At 46.8% G+C, this 27,049-nt stretch overlaps 1 protein-coding gene across 1 annotated transcript in view; it reads right to left on the bottom strand.

Annotated features, from left to right (window-relative positions):
* The window catches only part of GALNT17 (polypeptide N-acetylgalactosaminyltransferase 17), a 424,276-nt gene that overhangs the window by 224,037 nt on the left and 173,190 nt on the right, over positions 1–27,049 (bottom strand). The window contains 1 exon segment of the mRNA XM_021086349.1: positions 5,793–5,959. Within this exon segment, the coding sequence (XP_020942008.1) occupies positions 5,793–5,959 (167 nt within the window).

Raw genomic sequence — 27,049 nt, 5'->3', positions numbered from 1 at the left:
AAACATGAAAGAGAGGCATGGAATCCAACATAAGTGGGGGACAAAGGAGACACCCCCCCCCCCCGGGAGGATGGTGAAGAGACATTTAAGGTGGCAATGAGGAGTTCCCATCATGGCTCAGTGGAAACGAATCTGACTAGCATCCATGAGGACGCAGGTTTGATCCCTGGCCTTGCTCAGTGGGTTAAGGATCCGGTGCTGCCGTGACCTGTGGTGTAGGTCACGGATGCGGCTCGAATCTGGCGTTGCTGTGGCTGTGGTGTAAGCCGGTGGCTACAGCTCCGATTCCACCCCTAGCCTGGGAACCTCCATGTGCTGTGGGTACGGTCCTAAAAGACAAAAAAAAAAAAAAAATGGTGGCAATGAGTCCAGCCACCGCAGCCACCAGTCTACACGGGCGCTGCAGGCTTGGGGCAGGCATGTTGAGGGTTATCATTCCTATGTCTCCTGCAACCTGACCCCGCTTCAGGCTGAGGGGAGATCATCCAGTGAGTGTGATTCCCCAATCTTCCCTGTAACCAGATGTTCTAACCAGAGGCTAAGTGAGTGCTGACTCTCCATGCCTGCCACCTGGATCGGCTGAGGACATTCATTGCATCCTTAGGCTGTGACCTCCTGAAGGTAGGCAGTGCGCCTTGAGGAGGTCAGAAGCAGAAAAACACCAGGCAGCCTGTTCCCCCCAGATGTGTGCCTTATGCCCAGTACCCAGTTCACCCAGAAGCCCTGCCAGAAGTCCCCGCTTGGGCTCAGCCTTGTGTTTCTCAGGGTCACGAATAACCCAGCTGTCCTCTCCAGGAGTGGCTTTTATAATTCTTAGGAAAGCACATAGGCCAATATCCTTGGTTTTTGTTTTTTTGTTTGCTGGTAGGGCTGCGGAAGTTCCCAGGCTAGGGGTAGAATAGGAGCTATAGCTGCCAGCACACGACACAGCCACAGCCACACAGAATCCAGGCCGAATCTGCAACCTACACCACAGCTCACAGCAACATTGGATTGTTAACTCACTGAGCAAGGCCAGGGATCAAACCCGCATCCTCATGGTTACAAGTCGGATTCGTTACTGCTGAGCCACAACGGGAACTCCAACATCCTTGTTCCTGACATGGTTGGATAATAAGTATTTATTTATAAGTATAGTTGTTTGTTTGTTTTTAATAAAGGAGTCGGGACAACTAAGCAAGGGGGAGAAAGGCAAGAAATCCAATGATCACTATTTGAAGAGGATGTGAAAGAATTACCGTTAATTAGTCACTGGACTGACTGAGATTAGGGTTTTAGAGGGACACTGGCTAGCCATCCAGGGGACAGAGGACAGACAGGGGTCGAGTTCCGGGCAGAGGCTGGAGGAGGGCTTGGGGGAGGAGGCTGCCCAGGGCGCGCCCTTGATGGTGAGACTCATGAGTGGGTGCAATTGCAGCAGGAAGCCGAGGAAGAGGCCTAGAGGGCAATCCAAAGAGAGTGGTGCCAAGACCCTGGGGTTTCAGAAAAATGCCAAGAACGAAGCTGCCCGCAATGTCAGATGTGGCCATATCAGAGCAGGAAAGTGCCCTGGGCATGTGGTGAGCAGTGATTGTTGCCTGCATGATGTTAGCTGAATAACGCACAAGAGTTCAAAGAGATGCATCTTACTTGGGCTTTATTTAGGCCAATGTCAATATTCAAGCTGAATAAAACACATGACTTAACAAAAAATTAAAAGAGAAAGTTTCTGACATGTCTGTACACGCAGAACCAAAGTCACCTGGCTTTCTTCATGCTTTCCCTGAGCCAGCCTCTTTTTTAAAAAAATTCCTGAAAAAGCCTCTTTTTCCTGGCATGTATGGGAAAACAGGGAGGTGAGAGGCTAAAGTTCCAGCCTTAGAAGGGATCGTTCCACCCTCATTAAAATGATGGCTGCAGAACTTTTTTCTTAATAAAAAGGACAATGTCCTACTTCCTGGTTTAGGGGAGAGGAAAAAAAGAACAGTAACATTAGCTTGTTTTTAACTACAGGATCTTAATGTAAAACATGCATTAAGAAGAGAGAGAACATGGGCAGTTGCTTCAGGTTAAGTCTGTTTTCTTCCAATTTATGCGCTTTTTGATACATTCAAATGTGCCTACGGAGAGCATGCATCGCTTTTAAGATCAGAAAAAAAAAAAAATGGTAAGACTGGAAAAATGTTTTAATCAAATTCAAACAGAAGGTAAGCAGGGACAACAATATTAATGTTACAAAAATGAAATCCGAGGTGGGGGGGGTATGCTTTTAAGATAAAGGGAGCATTACATAATGGTAACAACCACCGCTCCCAGTGATGCCATGCAGATACAAATCTGTAGTTGCCAGAGAAACTGACAACAAGATACCGAAATCAAATGTTATTAGGAACCCAAGAAGGAAGAGTCATCGTAGGAGGAGATCTTAAAACACCAGTATCAAAAAGACTTCAGAAAATAAATTTCTGGTCAATCTAACACCACGAAATTGATGTCTGGCAGGAACTCAATCCCATGATTACAAGTGTAGGGGGGTCTTTTTAAGCGCCTATCGAACATTTACAAAGCTCATTAATACCGGTCACAAAGAAAATCTCAATGCAGAAAAAAAAAAAAAAGGCTAAATTCCTCTTCCCATTAAAGAGGAGGCACTTCCAGCCTGAAGAAAAAACATAGAGGCTAAAGCCAGGGAAAGAAAAGAGAGAAACGATGCTCATGTGGTCCACTCTGGGTTTCCCAGGCCTTTGCGGGGACAGGGGAGGATGGGGAGTCAAGTTCATGATCAGATCGAAACAAATGCCTCATCCCCACTTTTTCTCGCCCACTCAGCATCTTCACTTAGACCTGAGGTGTGAACCTCTGAAATGGTACTTAGCACAGTGGGTCTCAAAGTGCAGTCCCTGCAGCAGTGGCTGTCAGCTGTGAGCTGGTGAGAAATACAGATTCTCAGACCCACCCGAGGCCTCCCGATGCCGGACTGCCTCAGGTCCTGATGTGCCAGCATCTGATGCTAAAGATGCATCAACACCCCAGCTGCCTCGCCCTTGAGCAGGTCCACTCTGAGAAGCAGGTTTTACTCTGGCTCCCCGAGTCCCCCTGTGGAATTAAGCTCTCTTCACCCACAGCTGCAATCTGTCTAACACCCCCCGCCTTGGGGGATGTCTTCCCTTCCTAATCCCGCTTCCCCACTCCCTTGTCGGTGCTCTTCCTTCACCTCCTAAATAAGCTAATGCACTCAACTCTTCATTTCAGGGTGTTTCTGGCGGACCCTGTATCAAGACATCTTCTGGAGACCCCCGTTCTCACAGAGCCTGTGTTCGGGTTGAGGCGGACTTGTTCTTCCATCCCCTTCTTCTCTGGCTGGGTCTGCTGAGATTTCCTCGGGGAAGGGAGGTCCACCTGCAGTGAATCCTGACTCATTCAGCTCAGCGCCTGCCACTCACTCTCTTCTCTGGGTCTGCTAGCTCTGCTCTGCATGACCTCCAGCCACTTTGCTGTTATCCCCCGCTAGCCCTTCCCCAGCCCCATCCAGCTTCGTGGCTTCCTCCATGGCTGGGTGAGCCTTGTGGAGGGTGGGCTACCAGCCAGGCCCTGTGAAACCAAGTCCTGCCCCCACTGGAGGTCCAGCTGTTCAGGACATGCCGATTGCAGGTGCTCTGTGCTACAGGAGGATACAGGGAGCTGAGGCAGCACAGAGCAAGGGGCTTAGGATGTCAGCAAAGGCACTTCCCAGAAAGTGACAGGTAAGGGACATCTGGGGGACGAGCGGGACTTAGCTAGCAAATGGAGGGGAAGGTGAGAGCCAGATGTCCTGAAGAGGGTCTGGAAGTACTTCTTCTTTTTTTTTTTTTTTTGTCTTTTTGCCATTTCTTGGGCCGCTCCCGCGGCATATGGAGGTTCCCAGGCTAGGGGTCGAATTGGAGCTGTAGCCACCGGCCTACGCCAGAGCCACAGCAACGCGGGATCCGAGCCGCGTCTGCAACCTACACCACAGCTCACGGCAACGCTGGATCATTAACCCACTGAGCAAGGGCAGGGATCGAACCCGCAACCTCATGGTTCCTAGTCGGATTCGTTAACCACTGCGCCACGACAGGAACTCCTGGAAGTACTTCTGAAGCCAGAGGTCTGTGGCAGGCACCCAGGGAGGCTGCAGAAAGGAACACCGTGAGCCATGACTTTGCCTGGTGACTCAGAGGGACCTGAAATAACCTCCTTTTCCCAAGAAGACTCTCAAGGTCAGTTTTAGAAAAATATAACGAGGGAGTTCCCTTCGTGGCTCAGCAGTTAAGGAACCCAACTAGTATCCATGAGGATATGGGTTTGATCCCTGGCCTCGCTCTGTGGGTTAAGGATCCAGTATTGCTGGGTCCAGGCACACTCACACCCATCACTGGTAACAGTCAGCTGGTTCAGAAGGGGCAGGGGGACTTCAGCTTCTGGGTGGATGAAATGTGACAAACTCACCGGAGCTCCTGAAGATAATCAGGTTTCCAATAGGACCTGTGACCCTGTCCTGCCTCTTCCTCACCCTCTCCTGACCCAGGAGCACAGGGTAACCCTCTGTGATCACACTGAGAGCCATGGTGCAGCCCACCCCAAATCCTTCAGTTGCTCAGAAGATAAGCCTCCTTGGCCTTAAAGCGTGCCCACTGGCTGCCTTTCTTGGACGTCATCAGCTCGTGTGAGTTTCTCCCTGCAGTGAGTTTTGTAGGCTGTGACTTTTGTACGATTAGCCAAAGCAACCCCTCTACCACCAGCTCAACACTAAGCCTCCATCTCCAAGGATTTCAAAGGGTTTTTGTTGTTTACATCTGCTATTTGCTTGTTTTACATATACACAAATTTATGGCCACACCCATGGCATATGGAAGTTCCCGGGGCCAGGGGTTGCATCCCAGCTGGAGCTGAAACCTATGCTACAGCTGGGGCAACACCGGATCCTTTAACACACTATGAGGGGCTGGGATTGAACCTGTGCTCAGCAGCTCCCAAGCCACTGCAGTTGGATTCTTAACCCACTGTGCCACAGCAGGAACTCCATACACACACACAGACACACACAGACACACACACACATTTCTTTTTAGGGCAGCACCTGCAGCATATGGAGGTTCCCAGGCTAGGGGTCAAATTGGAGCTGTAGCTCTTGGCCTAGGCCACAGCCACAGCAACATGGGATCCGAGCCGTGTCTGTGACCTACACCAGAGCTCACAGCAACCCTGGATCCTTAACCCACTGATCGAGGCCAGGGATCGAACCTGCATCCTCATGGATGCTAGTCAAATTCGCTTCTGCTGAGCCACGACAGGAGCTCCCTTATGTAGTTTTTAATTGAGCTATTATTCCTAATAGAACTCATCCCCAAAAGACCTGCAAACCGTGCATTTCTACCGACAGTCATTTTGGGCACAGTGGCCCAGAGGGGACTTCTGACATATGATGAACAGTTCCCATCACAGGACAGAATTTCCCTTTCTCTTCTGTCTCTCAGAAGAGGACAACGGAGATGGTGGGTGTGTGTGGGGGGTGGGGAGCAGAGAAAAATGCAGCTTTTCAATGTTATTGACTTCAGGTAATATGAAGAGGGAAAACAAGTCCAGACACATAACGAAGAATTTATTCTTAGGCGCCCTAGAGGACTCCAGGACGAATAGTAGTGCCTGCCTGGACTTCTTCCCCCCAAACAGCCCCCGTTCCCCATCTATGCCCCAGGGACAGGAGACAGACCCTTGGGCTCAGGATGAATTGAAAGCGGTACATCCTTCCTGCTGAGCGCGTGTGCCTGTGTGCAGGCTCACGGCCCCCGTACCTTCGTCGCTGTTGTCATCCACTAGAATGATTTCCTTCAACAGGTGGGTTGGCGTGTGGTTGACGGCGCTATGAACGGACCGCAGGATCACGGACAGGGCCTCGTTCACGAAGATAAATATGATGGATATCTGGGGCAACTCCTTGGCGTATTTCAGCTCCTTACACCTGGGGGAAGAGAGGCAGGGAGAGCGAGTCAGAGGAAGGAACTGGGCATGCGCACTGTGGCCCGACACAGCAAGAAGGTCAGATCCTTCCGCACGTCCGCCCGAGGCGAGAGTCCCTGGGGGTCTCTTGGCCGCTCTTGGCTGAGAACTGAGAATAAAAACCTCAGGAGGAGACCGTTAAGAAAGCCAGCCCCACTTCTCTGAAATTTACCACTGCGTAGGAACAGGAAGCACCAGTCTTAGGCACACATCTGCTGTCTCCCAGGCTGCCACACCCACACGTACCCACTGGTCCCACTTCAGTGCATCCCTGCCCAACTTCCCACTCGAGGCACCTGCATTTCCTCCCTTGGAGCCTACTGTGCTGCCTCCTAAGCAACTGTCTCGCCCCCAACAGTTCTCATCCAGAGACGGCGTGTAAGTACCCCGGCTCCCTCAGCCCTCGAGCTGGTTGATGCTGGGGGCAGGTTTTAAGTGGCTCCCAGAGTTTCCGCCAATGGGATTAAGCTCCATCACCCATAGTGGCATCCTGTATAACAGCCCCTTTGAGGACGCCTTCCCTTCTCAGTCCACTTCCCCACCCTCGCAGGGGTGCTCTCTGTTCCTCCCAAATCAGCGAATGCACTCAAACCTTTGTTTCCGGGTCTGTTTCTGGAAGAACCCAAACGAAGACATCTACCGGAACTACCAAGCACCCAGCATTGCACAGGAGACCTCTGCTCTCATGGAGTTTATGCTCTGGGAAAAACTATGAAACACACATGAAATTAAACAAAACCAAGGAAGAGGGTCCTCTGCCTGCTAGGACTGTGCTGCCTGACACACCCCAACACTTGAAAGTGTTCCTAGACTCTTTCTAGAAGACAGAGATGGGCCCACCTGCTTGAGAGGTCCACCCTTCCAAAATCCAGCAACTCCCCCATCCTCGAAGACAGCGGTGCAAGAGAAGAATATTTTTCATCCAGGTTGAACTCAGGGGCATAAAGATTGGGCCTCCCTGGGGGCCCCGGTGATGTAAGAAATGACTGCTACCCAGGGACCCAGCTCCGCATGGCTCAGTCACAGGAGCACCGGCTCTCTGCCCCGGGAGCACTAGGGAATTTGGTTTCATGCGTGGTCTGAGTCACATCGGAAATACTAAGCAGAAACAGAGCAGAATGGACGATGGGGCTAGTGCGTTTCAATACATCCTCCTTCTCCTTGTGTAAGACAGTACAATATACAGCACAATGTGTTCGGAGCAAAACAAAGGGAACAAGATGAAGGGATGGAGGGAGTGGGGAGCAGCACTGAAGAGGGAGCAAGAAATACAGCTGTTTTTTATGCTGAACAGCTTGGGCTGTGTCGGGCCATATTAATCATGTAGGCAATTTTCGGAAGAAAATAAAGTTTTGTTACAATATACATTTGTGTCTCCTGGAGGAGACCGTCCAGGGATCCATTGATCATGCAGCCTCATTTTTAACCACGATGCTGTAAATTCACTTCTGGGGGCTGCCAAGGAGATTAGAATGGTTATTGACGGGCTCCCGGGCAGTTGGCGGGAATCATCTCATTTACTGCGTGGTGACCCGGGGGAGGAGGGCACATCCCAGAAGGTCCCTCGGAGCCCCACTCCCACCCTCAGCAGGGGGCAGGCAGCCATCCTGAGCCTGGCAGGCAGGCAGCTGCTGCTTCTCAGTGGGTTCCTCACCATCCACACCAGCAGCCCCACCGCACACACCCTCCCACTCGAAGCGTGAGCCTTTGTTTTTAACAGATGCTGGCCCTGGAAATGGAGAAGCAAAAAGACCAGACTGCACTGTACCAAGCACCGTCTTCCCCAGCCACAGGCGACCGGGTCAGGCTGCCATGAAGACAGAGCCGCGGGTCAAGCATCTTGGTCGGAGCAGGCAACTGGCCCTGGTGAACTGGGACTCCTGGGAGCCGACAGGGAATAACACCCGCCCCCCCCCCGCCCCCCTCCCCGGCCGATCCTGCCCCTTCATGGTCAAGGTGACCATTCAGGAAATCCTGAGGGGGCTCTCAGAAGCGAAAAGCACTCTGCCACACACAGAACCTGTTACCCCGGGCACACTGCTCATCTTTCTTCATCTATAAAACTGTCAAATTAACCCTCATTGCACTTAGCTCTGGGTGCCTGGCTAAGGTGCTTGTAAGGATCAGAGGAGACCAGCCTTTGAGAGCCCTGGAAGAATTCAGTGTACCAACTCATGGAAAAGCTAGCCTGCCTGCCCTTCTACCTTACCTCCTGGCTCTTCTGTTCCCGCCTGTAGATTTCGCATCACCACCGGCCAGGCTTCCAGAGTTTTCACTTAACCCAGACCCTTCCTGCAGGACCCAGTGGACTCTGCTCCTCAAAAGCGCCCCAGACTCCAACCTCCCAGCTTACAGTGATTTACCTCTCCCATGCCCGACATCCTCAGAGTTTTAAATACAGTCATTATGACAATCAGCATGGTTTTTGCTGCTCCAGAGAGCAAGCTCTGCCTTTATAAAAAAACCCTCTAAGGCCGGCTAAGGGTCGATGGCCCACCAAATGCCAGAGGGATGGAGAGATGGACAGCCAGGGTTGTCGGCACCTGCTGTAAGGACTCAGCACTGACTGACATTCGTTACTTCTGACCAGACGCCCAACCTCCTGTACTCAACACGGAAAGGAGACTAGGGGTGGCTGGTACAAAGGAAAGGGAGAGGCCTCATGGGCCTTAGAAACACTAGCAGCTGCACAGAGGAAGAGAACAGATAAGGTTTCTGCCCTAGGAGTTGATGCTGGACCAATTCTCCCTGTGGCCTAATGACTCTCAGATGGTGCTTCTAAGCCACACATACGGGTACCCCTCATCCTGCAGACTGGGGCTGCCATGAAAGAAGCATCCTCATCCCTCATTTCCGAGCCCCTGCTGTGGAGGGGCTCGGGGCCAAGGTGCTGTGCACGGTACCCTCTGTGTGGCCCTGGCCGAGGCTCGTGGGCGGGCAGATCTCGGGGAGGGAGCGGTCAGCTCAGCTCGGCGTCTGGCCCTGTCTCTGTATCATGGGACATACAGAATCAGACATGTTTCCTGCCTCCTCAGCAGCCTCCCAGACTGCAAAATCCAGGTAAGTGAGAGAAGACTGGAAGGTTGTCCGGATAAAAGAATAGATTCCAGATTTGAAAGCTACCTGGGGAGTGAGGAGAGGATGGCAGGCTGCAGAAAGTGTGAAATATCTCAAAATCCACTGAAAACAAATTTATGGCTACCAAAGGGGAAAGGTGGGGGGAGGGATGGATTAGGGAGTTGGGACTGGCATACGCACACTACTGCATAGAACAGACGGTCAGTGAGGGCCTGCTGTATGGCACAGGGAGCTGTCATCAACAGCCTGCAATCATGTGGGAAAAGAATTTGAAAAAGCATGCATACTTGTACGCATATAACAGAATCGCTGTTGTACAGCAGAAATTATCACAACATTGTAAATCAACTAGACTTCGATAAAATTTTTAAAGATGAAAAAAAAAATCTACAGGGCTTTGTGTGCTTCCTCTAGAAACACAGACTCAGGTAGGGGTCCCAGAAACCACAAATTTCCTTTCCGTAACTAGTCACGAAGAAATAAATAATCTTGGAGTTCCTGTTGGGGCACAGCGGGAATGAACCCGACTGGTATCCATGAAGATGTGGGTTCGATCCCTGGCCTCACTCAGTGGGTTAAGGATCCGATGTTGCCGTGAGCTGTGGTGTAGGTCACAGACGTGGCTCAGATCCAGCATTGCTGTGGCTGTGGTGTAGGCTGGCAGCTGCAGCTCCAATTTGACCCCTAGCCTGGGAACTTCCATATGCCGAGGGTGCGGCCCTAAAAAGCAAAAAAGAAAGAGAAGAGGAGAGGAGAGGAAGGGAAGGGAAGGAAAAAGAGAAGAGAATAGAAAAAAGAAAAGAAAAGAAAAGAAAAGAAATAAACAACGTTTTGTCTGAAAGAAGATGGATGGGGAGAAAGCTATCTTAAGTCTGGATCCCTTTGAATCGATGCTCTAGTCTGGAAGCGGAGCTACAAAGTAGTTCAAGACCAGGTTCCTCACCTCAAGGGGCAACAGGATACCAGATTCTCTCGGAAGCTGCCCCACAGAGAAAAGCACGCAGAGGCCAATAACTAACATGTGACGTCTCTGAGACACCTGACAACTGTGCATCTGTCTCTCTATCTGTCTGGGATGCCTCCTTAAAAATCTGTAACTGCCTGAGGGCAACCGCTGCCCCCGACCCCTGCCCAGAGCCCATGGACCTCATCACTGCCCACACCTGCTGCACTGCACCCCATCTCTGCCTTCCATGGCCACAGCCTCCTTTCCCTCCAGCTCTTCCCACCTTGTGCCCCCAAACACCCAGTCCTCCACCTCAAGGAGACCTCTGGGGCGTGGGCTGCTCTGTTTCCACCCAGCTGGGGATCAATCGTCCATCTGACTTTCCTCCTCTTCAGGCACACACATGGCTGACACTGCAGGAAAAAGTCCCACCACAGCGGCGGTGACAAGACAAACCTAAGATCTCCAGTCCCCGAGAAGCCCTGGGAGCTGTGCTGCAAGGTTCTATTTGAGGCAGGTCGGGACCCTCAATCACCCCCCACCCCTACTTCCTATGCTCACCCCTTTCCTAAAGTGCCCTTCCTCTGGGTCACGTGCCCTCCTCCCTAGGCCCAGCTCCAGGTGTGCGCCCAGGCCCCCAGCAGAATGGCAGCCCCTTCTCCTTTCGCTTTTATAACATTCTTTTTTTAAAAAAAAAATTTTAAAAAATTGTTTTGTCTTTTTTTTAAGGTTGCACCTGGGGCATATGGTCAAATCGGAACTGTAGCCGCCAGCCTACACCACATCCATGGCAACACCAGATCTGAGCCACGCCTACGACATACACTGAAGCTTGTGGCAATGCTGGATCCTTAACCCACGGGGCGAGACCAGGGATGGAACCCGCAAGCTTATGAATACTAGTCAGGCTCTTAACCTGCCGGGCTACAGTGGGAACACTTTTTAAAAGATTTTATTGAAGTGTAGTTGAGTTACAATGTTGTGTTAATTTCTGCTGTACAACAGTGACTCAGTTTACACACACATATGTGTGTGTGTGTGTATATATATCTATTCTTTTTCATATTTTCCCCATTATGGTTCATCACAGGATACTGAATACAGTTTCCTGTTCTATACAGTAGGACCTCGTTTATCCATCCAATCTATACTAGTTTGCATCTGTTGATCCCAACCTCCCAATCCTTCTCTCCTCTCCCCCTTGGCAACCACAAGTCTGTTCTCTGTGTCTGTGAGTCTGTTTCTGTTTGGTAGATAGGTCCGCGTGTATTTTAGATTATACACACACATGATGCCCTATGGTATCTGTCGTTCTCTTTCTGACTTACTGCACTTAGTATGAGACTCTCTAGGTCATCCTGGCACTCTACTCTGCCCTCTCCCACTGCAAGGTAGCCAGTGGGTCTTCCTTCTTTTTTGTTTCCCCAGAGCCCAACACTTGGCAAATAAACGGTTACTGAACTACAAATAGAAACCCGCCTGTATTCCCAGTGTATCTCCTCCACTCTTCTTATGATCAAAGGCATCACTTATCTCCTCCCGCAATTATAACATTGGCGATGGCACCTCAGCACAACTGCCTGCTGTCTCCCTTGATTTACTAATCAGAGCTCAAATTTTGAAGGCTGCTTGGGTCAAGTGCATTAACTAGCCCCAAACTCCCTTTTTTCTTCTCTCCTCATCAAGCCTTGCCTATAATCCGAGGAGAGAGTGGCATCATTTTTAGCAACAGCAAACCCTGCAAAACAAGATATGGGGCTGAATAAATGAGATGCAGAAGGCCCCTTTTTTTGGACCTCTCGTTATTAGGGAAAATGCACACTTTGCTGAGTGGTTTAATTTCCTCTGGTTGAGCTCAGTTCATCCAGGAAGGAGCAGCACACCTCATTAGCTCAGTTCCCACCCAGAGCGGTCTCCGAGATGAAGTGCCTACTCCAGCATTTGAGTCTGCACATATCCTGCTTCTCAGCTATGTTGGTGCAATTTTCATGAATCAAGTCTCAGTCTATTCTACTCATGGCATGGGCTCTTATCTTGGGGTGCAAGGACCCCCAGGAAAAGCTCCAGAAACTGAATGCAAGATGTTGTGGGTATAGAAGGATTTGTTTTTTCTGGGCTCCACTGGCTTCCCACAGGAGCACGGTGGGAGGGGATGAATCCAGGCCATACAACCAGAGAGCACCATTGTCAGCTGCAGCCCCACACCCTGGTCCAGACCAATGCCAGACACCCACAGCCTGTTTTCAAGCACTATGGGGTCAACAAAGCTCTGTGCCTCCCCTGCCAGCCTGGCTCCTATAAACATTTATTTTGGAATATTCCACACACCACTTTTGATTTTTGGACTTATTATCTACTGGCTCCATGGCTTCCTGGAAAGTCTCTTTCTCTGAGTTGTGAAGAGTTGCTTTTCCATCTTTAGCCAGATCCATGCAACCAAGTGCTGCTTGGTCAGATGACAGCTATGCAAGTTTCAAGGTAGAGGAAGGAAGACCTGACATGAGCAAAAAAAAAAAAAAAAAAAAAATTCCTACCTGTCTCTCTCTATCTTCAGAAGGTTTTGTTAAGTGAAAAGGGTTGATTCACCTTCTTTAACCCTCAGTTCCTACCATGGTCCCCTGCTCTGTGCAGCACTGCTTTCCCTAAAAGGAAGGGGGAACCACACATATATGGGGCAGAGCAGGGGCCCCATCATTCAGACTGTCAGCTCAGGGGATGAATCTGCCTAGGTAGGCTCTAGCTTCTCTTGCTTTCTTCCACAGAAGAGAACAGAAAAGGAAAAGAAAAACCCTAGAGTTCTATTAAGCGATAGCTCAGGAACAGAATTTCTAAAAACAATTAAGGGCAAATTAATGCAGACAGTTTTAGGCCACAGCTAAGAAAGCTTTGGTGCAATTAAGGCACAGCAAAGGCTGTCTAAGTTATTCATACATAGTATTTATCCTATAACCTTTCTAAGGTGAGTGGAATGAGAGGGGACAGCCTCAACTGCTGCAGGAGGGACAAAAATACATTAGGAAATGATGCCAATTGGAAATAATAAATAGCGGTGTTCCAAAGCCCAGCAGATCCCACATTTGCTCAATAAGATTCTTCACAGAAACTGAAGGCGCTAAAATGCTCTGCTCTCAGCAGCATTCCCCACCCCCTACCCCCAGCCCCGCGCAGAGCACCAATCGGGTTCTAAAGGTTGTTACCCTGTAACTTCAGCAGAGCACTGTGAAACATATTACCAGACTGGTTATTTTTTCCTTTTAATGTTCAGGCCAAATTGGCCAGTCAAGCCCATCTTTTTACTGGCACTGACCCTGAAAACACTTCTGTTTATTCCTGCAGCTGGGCCACCACTCTGTCTTCAGTATTACTGTTGTTTCTCTTTCCCTCTAATTTTTAAAATTGAAGTCTAGTTTATTTACAATATTGTGTTTCAGGCACACAACAAAGTGATTCAGTTGTGTGTGTGTGTGTGTGTGTGTTTGTATATACACACACATACATTATTTTTCAGATTATTTTCCACTTAGGTTATTATAAGTTACTGAATAGAATTTCCTGTGATATATAGGAGGTCTTTGTTATTTATCTATCTTATGTATAGTAGTGTATATCTGTTAATCCCAAACTCCCAAATTATTATTGTTGTTGCTTTTATTATTGTTTCCTTCACCCATAAAGTCTTCGCTGAGGACAGGCCTTCCCCACTCTGAGTTAAATTCCACTCACCATCCCCTCCAGGCCCAGCTTAGTCCTAACCTGGAAGACAACGGACAGAAAATGCCTCCCTGGACAGAAAACGCCTTCTCCCTCCCTAGACTGCTGAAGCGGTCCAGCAGATCTTGTTTATACTGCGTGCAGAATCCATTCATGCCTTAATCCTTCGCCCCTCGAGCTAGGCAGGTGCTCTACCACAAGACTTTGAAGCTGTTCTCTCTGAAGAGGTGAAGTCTATTTCCCCACCCAGTGAACCTGGGCTTGGCCCCATGCCTTGCTTTGGCGAGCAGGACAAGTGGAGTGCTCATGCTGGCTCCAAGCACGAACCTCAAGAGAGGTTCTTGTGCCCTTGGCCATCACCTGAGAAGCACTGGTCCCAGACAAGGATGGAAGCTGAGCGGTAAGAAAGTGACAGAGGACACAGGACACAGGCACATGTTAGCCCCGCCCTTGCTCACCATGCCAAGAACCTTCCAGTGTCTACATCATCTCACCACGTTTCACCAGGAAACGGTAATGTGGGTATCCTCGTTTTGCTGATGAGAGAAACTGAGGTCCAGAGTCATGCGCCCAAAGGCAAATGAGTGGTAGACAGAGCAAGGCTTCAAGCCCAGATCCACCTGACTGCAAAGCCTCTGGTCTCAGCCTCTGCGAAAAGAAATGACTTATCAAGGAGGGTCTGGGTGGAGAGAGGTTGATGGCTTCTGTGTCTTCCTTTATATTTCACTGCAGTCCCCAGGGTCCACACCAAACATGTATGACTTTTATAACTTAAAAATATGATAAGATTTGATAAATATGAGAAAATATGATACATGGGACTTTCTGAAGGGTTTCTGTGGAAATCATTTTATCACTGGACATATGATTTCAGCACTGACCTGAAAGAACAAACAAGTAAGAACAAATAACAAAACGGCTGGGGGAAAGGCTATTAAGGAAACTCAGACATATATGATGTTCAAATCCAATATAAAGCTAACATAATTTAATCCTCCACATAGTGACTGACAAGTGAAACAGAATAAGAGGAACAAAGCTGATCTTAAGAGAATTTCTGCCAAGAACTGTACACCACAAACCAAAGAGGAAGGGAAGACACGTTCAAAAAGTGTGTTAGGACTACTGTCCCTCTACTGGGTAAAATAAGGAGAGTCTCCCTTCCAAACACACTGCAAAATAAATTTGAGATAGATAAAACAGTTAAATTGAGACCTCAAAATACGAGAAAAATAAAATAAAAATGAATATTCATGCAAACGCTGGATGTTGAAGAATCAACTGTTGGCTAACAATTGCAAAGCTCTGGTTATTATTAATAAAATGAAGACAAGAGCAAATTGAGAAAAAAATTTAAAGCAATTATAAAAGAGTAAAAGATAATAGGAACCCAAAGCATACAATTAGGTAACTAAACAAAAAACATGAACACACAAACCCGAGAACAAAAGAAAAAAACATGAGAAGAAGTGACTCCTCACAAGTAATAAGGGAAATTCAAATGAAAACAATAATGAAATGTCACTTTGCCTCTAGGTGGTGAAATTATAAATAATTTTTCTTGCTTCTTTCTACATTTTCTGTCTGTATTTTTCAGAGAGAGCAAATATAACAAAGGAAAACACATCTGTTTAGATTAATGCATGATGACAGAACCATATTGCAAAATTAAAAGGAATGGTAACGCTTGGCTACACGCTCTGGGATTTTTGCGTGAGGGTAACATCAATTGGCATAAATAACAGACACCCCCTGTCATCCCACAACATGCCCTCTGATGCCACCATCGGAAAGGGGATTCTGAGTCGAAACCCCAAATCACAACTATTCTCTTTTCAAAGGCAGATGTGGAAGAAAGATGACATGGACTGACCTCATGTTACTCATTCTAGAATACAGACATACCTCCCACTGAAAATGGACCTTTTTTCTCTACCCAGAAGCAATTCCATGATGGTTTCACAGAAGAAACATAAAACCAATCACTCCGTGGGGAGGCCATCCTCTGTTAGCTGTGAACATGTAGCCTTGAAAAGGCTCGAGAAACTTAAATATACAAGGACCATCGTTTGTTTAAAAACCCAGTTAGTTCCAGCCATATGTCAAGTTCTTAAGGGGGTGGGAGCTGCCATTTACAATGATAATAAATGCTATGTGAGATGAGCACCGGGGCACTGGATGAAGAAACTGAACCATCCAATTGAGCCTGCCAGGCAGCAAGTCTCACCCAATAAAAACCATTTATAAAAGGACCTAATGACTTCGGGGACCAAGTCCTAACTCTAGGATGTGCTTCTGCTCTGGAGTCCAAGGGCATGAAAAGAAACTTCTATCCTCTTTAAATCCCCAATCCACTGGCTTCTCAATGCCCTGTAGAATTCTCTCGGCCACTTGTTCCATCCTTCAGACATGCATTACTAACACAGACATTCTTTTCATCCTTCCTCCAGGTAAAGTCTTCCTTTCTAAAATCCCACAGGTACGATCCAAAGGGAACCTGGAGACCTGCATGTCGACACAACTCCTCACACCTTGGGCTGGTGAGAGAGGATCAGAAATGGGAGTGGATACTTAGGGTGGAGGGGCAGCAAGACATCTTTCCATGCAGCCTTTGGCCCCAACCCTAGCCTAACCCTTCTCATCACCAGTCTGTAAGGTCCATGAAGTCCAACTCTTGGACTGATACAGCTCCAGCACATAGGTTGGGCTCATCCCAGATGCTCCATAAACATTTGTTAAACAGTACCAAATAAAATAGAGAAGAGAAGTTCTGGTCACCTGCAGATAAAAGGGCTTATATGGAGGACACAGTACTGGAATTCCAGGGATTAAATAAAGAGGCTATAGTCAGGAAATTAAGTCCCCTCCCAGGGTCCCTCTTTTGCCTGTTTAAAGATGCCACACCAGATCACTGGAGAAGCAGCTCACCTTGCTGAGGTCAATGACTTTATTTAATTACAAACATTTTGCTTTGTTCTACTAGAAAGATCAAGAAGAGGGAAAAACTTCTAGAAAACCAAGCAGCACAAAAATGCCTCAATGTTTATGACAGATGGAAGGCAACGCCTATCCCTTGATTTAACATAGATCTTGTTTTCACCAAAAAACCTGTTCCTTTATTTTTAACACACCAAAGGACAAGCATATCTATATCACCTGGAAACATCAGCTTAACTGTGACATTTGCACAGGCCGAGCATCAATTATGGACCAGCAAGGTGCTGAAGATAAAATTCTTTTTCAAAAAAATTTCGCTAATAACCTGGAAAAGCTCACTGGTCCATAAGGGGAAAAGACAGGCAAATCAGAATGAAGATTACGGAATGATGAATGTCACAAGTGCGGTTGGTTCAGGCTGCTCTGGGAGCTTAGTTCCGCCTGCAAGGAGATAGATGGGGGCCCGCCCAGGAAAGGTTTCGCAGAGGAGATAAAATTTGATCTGGGCCATGAAGCATGAGTAGGTAATTTCCAGGTGAAGGTCTGTGAAGGGAGAGAGAGGAAGACGGGAGAAACCCTTTAAGGAAAATGAAACGAGTAGCACATGCACAACAGAGGAGAGAGAATGTCCAGTGCGCTCCTAACACGCAGAAATACGTGTCTCACAGGGAGACTGGGGTGAGGCAAAGAAAACAGCAGCCAACCGGGTACACTGAAAGCAGTTTATAAGATTCAGACTTGATCTGCCAGCCGTGAGAAGCCAGGACACCAAGGATTACTGAGCAGGGAAGTGCCATGACAACACAGGGCACGTGTCTAAATCAAAGAACAGTATCTCTCTGCTAGTCGGGGCGACCTCATGGGCAGAGTTCCAGGCTCTCCAAAAGGACACGGGGCTAAACGCTTCCCATCCAAGGAGCTCTTCCATGTCTGCTCGCATCGCAACCCCAGCTTCTTCTTTTTTTTTTTTTTTTTTGGCTTTTTGCTATTTCTTTGGGCCGCTCCCGCGGCATATGGAGGTTCCCAGGCTAGGGGTCGAATCGGAGCTGCAGCCACCGGCCTACGCCAGAGCCACAGCAACTCTCGGGATCCAAGCCGCGTCTGCAACCTACACCACAGCCCACAGCAACGCCAGATCCTTAACCCACTGAGCAAGGGCAGGGACCGAACCCGCAACCTCATGGTTCCTAGTCGGATTCGTTAACCACTGCTCCACGATGGGAACTCCCCGCAACCCCAGCTTCTCGCTCTGTCTGTTCATCTGGGGAGAAGGCGTTTTATCTCATTGGCAAAGCCTTGAGTGGAATGGGACTGACCCCTGAAATCAAATTTCCGAGGAGCTGGTGGACGCATCAATGGCTAGTGAGACCAGGCAAAGGAGCAGGCAACCTGCCAGATCTGAATTCTCCATTTCTCTACATTTCTCTAATGTAGATATGAGGGGGCCTCACCCTAACCTGGCTCCCCTTCCTTAAAGGCAAACCCACGTAACCTGGGGGTGCCCATCCAGAAGTCATCAACAAACATGTCAAACAAAAGGGCAGCCCTGCCTATACCAAAGGCCAGTCAACCATGCATTACAACAGTAGCCAAGCAAAGAACATCCCCTGACCCCCTGGATGGCTGACAGGGACCTGCTGTAGAGCATCGGGAACTCTACCCAATACTCTGTGAGAACCTATATGGGGAAAGGGTCTGAAAAAAAAAATGGATGTGTGTGTATGTATAACTGAATCATTTTGTTACACAACAGAAAATTATCACAACATTGCTGGAGTTGCCGCTGTGATACAACGGGATCAGCGGCATCTTGGGAGCCCTGGGATGCAGGTTCTATCCCCAGCCCAGCACAGTGGGTTAAGGATCCGCCATTGTTGCCACCGCAGCTGTGGCTTAGGATGCAACTGCAGCTGGCTGGGATCTTAACCCTGGCCCGGGAACTTCATATGCCATGGGGAGGCCAAAGAAGAAAAAAGAAAAAAGGGGGGAAAAAAAGATCACAACATTGTAGATGAGTTATAATTCAATAAAACTTAAACGACAACAACAACAAAAGGCTTTTCCTCCCAGAAGCCTGGGAGTAGAAGCAAAGGGGGGAGCAGGGAAATGGGTTTAAAAAGAGGAACCTTCATTTGGCATTCAGCCCCAGCCAGCCAGTAAGTCCCTCTGGTCCTGTGCTCCTGCATCCTTGAAGAATCTGGTTCCTCGCTTTGCCAGCAGGCCTGATTGCAGGCAGGAAGCGTGCTAAGGTCTAGCGGGCAAAGTAATGACTTTTTTTCAAAAGGAGTGTCCTGGCACATCTAACGCTTCTCTTCTTGAGACATTTTACTCCTTGACTCTGTGTCTGTGTGGGTGTTTAAAAATTGCTCTAATGGGTAATTGCAAATGAGTGCTAATGAAGAAAATATGTAAGCAAACTGTGTGCCCATTGGTCCAAAGAAATCTTTATAGGAATGCTACTGTCATTGGGCACGATGGTGTCCTACTGGGAATTCCACTCCTACACAAATGCCTCACAGAAGACGGGCTGGGTTAGGTCTGGGGGTGGGGGTGTTTAAGAAGGCCCCCCAGTCATGTGCGTTCTGGGACTGATGCAAGAGGCTTCATCCAGACGGAGTCGCAAAGGAAAAAACTAAGAGCACCAAGGCCCCCGAATGCCAGGAATCAAGAAGGCTGATCACCAAATCTGTTTGAGGAGTTAGAAATTAGCATACTGAGCCAAGAGTCTGCATCCAGTTTTCACAACAGGAAGCTCCAATCAGAGTCAGCCAGTCTCTGAGAAGAGGGCAGACAGCCTGGCTTAAAAGGTCAGGCCTGAGGCGGACTCCAGCCCCAGGGATGCTGAGCCACATCTGTCCTGATGCATGGGACGCCTTCGTGAACCAGGAGCCTGGCTCCAAAGACACTCTCTCTTCCCTGTCTACTGCTCTGGGGACAGCAGCTGATGGTGGCACTGAGGAATTCCCATAAACTTTCTCCTACACGTAACTGTCTCTGTGTCCAGCTGGATGTGGCAGGGATGGCAGGAAAGTGCAGAAGATGCAAAATTTTGGCAAAAGAATGGGCTTGCTAGGGGTTGAACACCAGAGGGTTTCCAGAAACATCAACAGCCCCAAGTAGCTATCTTAAGTGTAGGCAAGGGAGATCTGTACGTGTGTGAGCAAAGCCTTGGAGGGCATCTCCAGCTGGAACTTCTTTGGCTGGTGTCCGATGATAATGTTTAGCAGACACTTCATACGGTCCACTTGAACTTCAACAGGGCTCTGAAGATCCCCTGGGCAGCCAGTGGACCCTTCTAGTCCTGGCCAGTGCCAGGGTGGAGAGTGCACTTGTTGGAACCCAGAGAAGTGCGTTGGGTGCAAAATGGATCAGTACTTTCTTCTACCCATCAATGTGGAGAAGTCAGGGCACTTTGCCTCCCTATCAGTCCATGCATGATCTTTCAACAACTTTGGGGACACTTTGGGGACCCCTTACGGCAGCTCCTTGACTTGGCTGAGGTCTGTCTGCAGCCCTCCCTGCGCTACCTCTTGGTTCTAAGGATGTTCAGCGTAGCAAAGTTCTCAGGCCTGGGTAAGACCAGGGCAGGGCTCTAGGTCCCAGGGTCTGGTCCCCAGGAGCACAGGAGATGTGCAAGTCAAGCCACTGGAAGAACACCGCCCCCCCACCTGTTAGTGGGGACTCGGCCAGACCATCTCAGTGCTGGCTTCACAAGGCAAGAAGAATAAAGGTTAATGAGAGGTCGGTGAGTGTGCAAATCTAAGATAGGGTTTCTCAGACTTGACTCCATCCGAGAACCACCAGAGGATCTTGTTAAAATATGGGTTCCAATTTGGTAGGAACCCAAGTGAGGGGTGAGGCCCAAGATGCCCCACTTCTAACAAGCTCCCAGTTGATGAGGGCGCCAGGGGACACGAATCACACTTTGAGTGCCAAGGATTTAGAGCAGAGCTGACTTTGAATCCCGGCTGTGAGCAAGTTACGTAACTGCCTCGGGTGGGGACTGAGGAATGGGAAGGACCTGGGAGGAGGGACAAAGAGGGGCTGGTTTGAAGTCAGAAGGTGGAGCCAAGAGAATGCCAAGCTGGGGAGATGAGAGCAGGCACAGGAAGGTCTGGATCAAAGGGAGTGGGGCTGGGGGAGGCAGGGCTGTCCCAAGAAGGTGTCAAAAATGGCAGCTGGCATTGGCTACTGGTCTCTAAAGAGTGACCAGGACATAATGTATGCTTGGAAAAGATTTCTCTGCTCTGAGGGCAAGGACGATGCCTTGCAATCACCTCTGTATTGCCCAGTGCCTAGTGCAATCCAGGGCTCATCCTCCATACTCCCAAAATACTGGCTCTTAAGTAAATTAACACCTCAGACATGGAAGCAACTTAAGGGCCAGTGTTCCCAGTCGGAGGAAGGAGTGTCAGACTAGCCAGCATCACACAAGCATGACCTGAGTAGCCCTTTGAACAGCTACAATTGGCCATGCTTCCTTCCTGAGCCACTGAGAAGGTCGTTCCTGGGGAAAGGTTGGGTAGAGCATTTCATCTAAAAATACACATAAACTGATGTGTTTTTCTTGAGACACCCTTGCCAAGGGAAATGCCACTAAATTGGCATCTTGGCCATAAACAAAAGCAACAGCAAGTTTTCCTCTGAATCACAGAGCCAGTGTGATGTGTCCCCTTAGGCCCGCGTACCAGCTTCAAGGAGGCGAGATGGGATCAATGAATTTCTTTGTTAATCTTGATATTTGCAGGAAGCAAACGAACCGAGCACTCTGTAAATCGCCGGCTTTCATCTTCTGAATTACTTATACTGCCATTTAGGAGAGTTTTGTTTTCTGGGGAGATTTGCACACAGCAGGCAGCAAACATTCTAATTGCTGTTAAGTACATTTGGTGTAATATGTTGGGGAAATGCAGTCCTTGAATCAGTTAAGCATGAACACACATGCTCACGGGCGGAATGCAAGTTTGCACACAGACACACTCACCAGAAGTGTTTTAGTCACCGAGACCAAAATCTCATACAGGCAAAGAGGCTGCCTCTTCCAGATCTTAAGAGGACTAGGACTCCGCCAAAGTTCAATCTCATAAACAAATGGCCAGACAAATCGTGCTCAATCTTTCCTGTTCCTCTCTGCCCATTCTCTCACTGAGTTCATCTGCAGTCAAGATGCAATGCTATTTATAACATATACTGTGTTGCAGTCACCAGGATTTGCAACCTGCAGCAGGAGACAGTCAATCTACCCAACAGGAGTAAAGCTCAGTGGAAACTCAATGTCACAGCTATTTCATTCTGCCAAGTATTATAACCACACATGCCCGCTTCTCCTACTAGATTAAAAACTCCTTGAGGTTAGGTGGCATGTCTTGTTCAGTTTTTCATTCCTCAAGCTCTTAGCTCTGTGTCTACTCCACAGGAAATATGCCACTGCTATTTGTTAAACTAAATCATTCCCAAGAATAAGAGTGAGAAGGAACAGAGAAGAACATGAAAAGGAGAATGGACCTTCAAGACCACCCTAGGTCATGGCAAATGGTGTTAGTGGGTCTTCAGTGCTGAAACTTACCATGAAAGGCACAATAAAAAAAAGCTTGCTGACTCCCAAATCACGGCGAAAATGCAAGACTCAATTTTTTTAAAAATGATAATCCAATCTTGGGTTGATTTCCATTTATATCACTGAAATCCCATCTAAGGTCTTCCAGTCAAGTGTGAAATAGTTCATTTAGCCCTTGGTGCATAAAAAGAACTCTTGCAGAAATCTGACAAGTTGTAGCTAAGTAAATAATTTACCCATAATGAAGAAAAAGGCACAGTGTGGTTACCTGGCTCTTCTGATTAATGGGAAGCCACGAGCTAAACCAGACCCAGGGCCAAGTTGTAAAGAACTGAAGTGTTAGGTTTCACCATATAAAACTGTCATTTCTGGTCAAATATCAGCGATTTCATGTGGCTCCACCAAATACAACGAAAACACACACGGTACTAAAGTAAATCTACTGACCATAATTTGACATGTTTGCTGTTTTATAAGGACTCTTAGTGAACTCACTTGTTTAAAAAGTATTTCATCGGATCATCTGGATATTAAGGTCACCAGTTCAGCTCAGATGTGGTCTCCACCATCAATGAGGAAAGAGGAAGAAAGGGGATTTCAGGTTCGGATGAATCCAGGAAGCAGGAACCCAGAAGGAAGAACTAGCTTGTGATGGAAAAGTCACTCTCTGTTCTGGGAACACGGCTGCGGAACATGATGTATATCTCTAAGTACAGCAGGCAGGCAGGACGTGGGAAACTGGCCTGATCTGTTTATAACGACAGACGCTGAAAATGTTTTGTTTTTATCAACTCTCAGATATTGGACTGCCATTTGTTCCTCTCTCTCAACAGAAGGCTGTAAAATGTGGAGAGCTTTTTTTAAAACGTTCTGATGGCTATCATTCACATCAAAGAAACAAATGACCCTGAGGGAAGTCATTGGTCGCAATAAGGAACATATAAATGAACCACACAATAGGGCCCATAAATATTGTGGGAGTTACCCAAAGTCCCCCAAATTCCTGTTTGGAGTGTTGTGGCCAAGAGCAGTCATTTCTTTCCCCGACTTTACGCTTCTTCCATCTATATCAGTGACTCTCAAACTTTAAAGACCGTAAGAACCATCTGATATCATTTTAAATACAGATTCCTAGGCCCCCGTTCCAGAGATTCTCATTTAGCCAATATAGGGTGGAGCCTAAGAATCTGTAGTTCAACAAGAGCCCCAAGGGCTTCTGATGCAGTTGCTCCACTGTTGTAGGTAAACACTCGCATCCGTCTAAACCGCGAATGTAGTATCTTCCAACGTAAAACAGCAATGAAAATGTGGGGCCCCATAAATCCAGATCTCTCACCATCGTCTCCAAAGTACTACTAAATAATTGATAAAAGAACACATAAAATTATAGCATTACTGTAAGACAGAGAACCCCTCCCAAACTTGGAATTATCTCTTAAATAGAAAAGTAAGAAAGCAGGCAGGGGTGGTTGTCCTGACATCACAAAGAGTAAAACTCAAGCCCCCGGATATTAAATGCAACATATGAAAAGTAACAAAGAAGGTCACTTTTTAATGTGACAAGCCACAATTCACAGTGAAGATATAAAAAGTTTTCATATTGATGCACCAAAACACATAGCAACCATCATTATGAATCAATATGTAGATGCAAGAAGGCATAGGGCAGAACCCACAATAATAGCAGATATTAACACTCCACTCTCAGTGCAAGCAAATCAAAGCGACAATGAGTAAAAATATTTAAATAACATAATAAGATAGAACTTATGTATATGAATCAAACTTTACCCCCAGAAAATAGACAATATACCTCTTCTCAGCCTCAGGGAAAGAATTACAGAATATAATCACAAAAGAAACATCAGTACATTTCATAAAATGGAAATACGACAAACAGCATTCTCTTATCAAAATGCAGTAAAATTTAAAAATGTTCATTTTTCAAAAGCCATCCACTGTAATTAAAAAAAAACCCTCTAAACAAATCCTGAGACCAGCGTAAATACAAACCAAAATTTTAAAACTTTTAAAAAATAATGATGATGAAAACACCACAGAAAAGAATCAGTAGAACGCTGTGAAGCGATAAGAATATTCAAAGCCTTGAAAACTGTTAGCAATAAAAATACTTAAATTTCATTACCAGCTCAGAAAGCTAGGAAAAGAACAACAAAGTAAACCACAAGGAAATACAAGGGAGGAAATTAAAATATAAAAGTAGAAGTCAATGAGTTAGAGAATAGAAAAATATAAAATGTAATCAATAAATCAAAATTCTAGTTTTTAAAAAGTAATTATCAAAATAAGACAATTTTCAGCTAATTTAATCGAAGGAAAAAGGAGAAGGCACAAATATATATAATAAAAGACAAAAAGAGGAATAACCACTGAAACAAGAATTTTTTTAAAGAGAGACTAATTTGTGGATGTCTAAGCAAATACATTTGAAAGCCTCTATGAAATGGAGAATTTCCTGGGAAAAGGAAATTTACCACACTTGATACCATTTGAGAGAGAAAATGTTAACAGACCTAGTGCCCCAGGATAAACAGAGAAACTGCCACATAAAAAAAACATCAGGACCAGATGGTTTCATAGGTGAATTCTATCCAACTTTCAAAGACCAGATAGTCCTAATGTTCCATAAATTGTTCCAGAGCCTTGAAAAGGAAAGAAACCCTCCTAATTCTTTTTTTTTTTTTTTTTTTGTCTTTTTGCCATTTCTTGGGCCGCTCTCGCGGCATATGGAGATTCCCAGGCTAGGGGTCGAATCAGAGCTGTAGCCACTGGCCTACGCCAGAGCCACAGCAAGGGATCCAGCCAGAGCCACAGCAAGGGATCTGAGCCACGTCTTCAACCTACACCACAGCTCACAGCAATGCCAGATCCTTAACCCACGGAGCAAGGTCAGGGATCGAACCTGCCACCTCATGGTTCCTAGTCAGATTTGTTAACCACTGTGCCACAACGGGAACTCCAACCTCCCAATTCTTTATGAATTTACTTTCCTATGTTTTAAACTGTAATTTATTTACAAGGTTGTGCCAATTTCTGCTGTGCAGCAAAGTGACCTAGTCATTCATATATGTATTCTTTTTTTTTTTTTTGTCTTTTTGTCTTTGTTGTTGTTGTTGTTGTTGCTATTTCTTGGGCCGCTCCTACGGCATATGGAGGTTCCCAGGCTATGGGTTGAATCGGAGCTGTAGCCACCGGCCTACGCCAGAGCCACAGCAACGCGAGATCCGAGCCGCGTCTGCAACCTACACCACAGCTCACGGCAACGCCGGATCGTTAACCCACTGAGCAAGGGCAGGGACCGAACCTGCAACCTCATGGTTCCTAGTTGGATTCGTTAACCACTGTGCCAGGACAGGAACTCCCCATATATGTATTCTTTATATATATATATTATATATATACACACACACATTCTTTTTTTGTATTATTTTCCATCATGGTCTATCCTAGGAGATTAATAGAGTTCCCTGCGCTGTACAGAGGACCTCATTGCTTATCCATTCTAAATGTAATAGTTTGCATCTACCAACCCTGAATTTCCAGTCCATCCCACTCCCTCCTCCCGGCAACCACAAGTCTGTTCTCTATGTTGGTGAGTCTGTTTCTGTTCTGTAGATAGGTTCCTTTGTGCCATATTTTAGATTCCACATATAAGTGATATCATATAGTATTTGTCTTTCTCTTTCTGACTTACTTCACTTAGTATAAGAACCTCTAGTTGCATCCCTGTTGCTGTGAATGGCGTTACTTCATTTTTTTTTACGGCAGAGTGGTATTCTATTGCATATGTGGACCACATCTTCTTAACCCAGTCATCTGTCAGGGGACATTTTGGTTGTTTCCATGTCTTGGCTATTGTGAAGTGTGCTGCTGTGAACACAGAGGTGCATGTAACTTTTTTAATTAGAGTTTTGTCCAGATATATACCCAGGAGTGGAATTGCTGGATCCTACGGTAGTTCTATTTTTTAAGAAAGCCTCCCAATTCTTTTAGCAATGTTTTGATATCTAAACCTCTTAGGAAGAGAGAGAATTACAAATATTGATTTAGTGAGTATTACATTAAGAAAATAATATACTGTGACTTTGTGGATTTTATTCCAGGGATGCAAATTTGGTTCAATATTAGGAAATCCAATAATCTAACACATAATTTTAAAAGATAGGAGGAGAAAAAAAATCTACAATTATCTGTATAGATATGGAAAATACTAAAAAAAAATCTTTCAAAAGTTCAACTCCTAACAAAAAAAAATTTTTTTTAAATAGGACTTGATGGATACTTCTTAACATGGTAAAAAACTATACCATAATTATAAAGCCAGCATTTTAATGGGGAAACATTCAAGGCACTTCTATTAAGGTCCATTAAGGCCAGGAACAAGGCATGAGTCCTAACGGCTCTACTAATTGAACGTTATACTAGAGGGATCAGGGAATGTAACGGGCCACCAGGCAGGCACCCCCTTTAACCAAGTGACCATCATTAACACCCCCAGGAATAAGACCGGTGGATGCCATGTGTCCTCCTAAGAGGCACTGAGATGAACACGTGAGTTTCGGGGCACTCCTGCACCAGAGCATAACCTGCATCTAATTCTGAGGAAACCGACAAATCCAAATCGAGAGTCATTTTTCAAGATAAGTGGCCTGCAGTCTTCAAAACTGTCACTGTCATGAAAGACAAAGAACTACTGCAGGACTGTTTCAAAACAACAACAGAAAAATCAAGACAAATGAACGTAAGACACGATCTGGACTTTGCTCTTCCAGAAAGGGCCCTGTGAGACACTTGATGAAATC

The sequence above is a fragment of the Sus scrofa genome, chromosome 3 (assembly GCF_000003025.6).
Source record: "Sus scrofa isolate TJ Tabasco breed Duroc chromosome 3, Sscrofa11.1, whole genome shotgun sequence".
Taxonomy (NCBI): domain Eukaryota; kingdom Metazoa; phylum Chordata; class Mammalia; order Artiodactyla; family Suidae; genus Sus; species Sus scrofa.
This window is presented reverse-complemented; position numbering and strand designations above follow the sequence as displayed.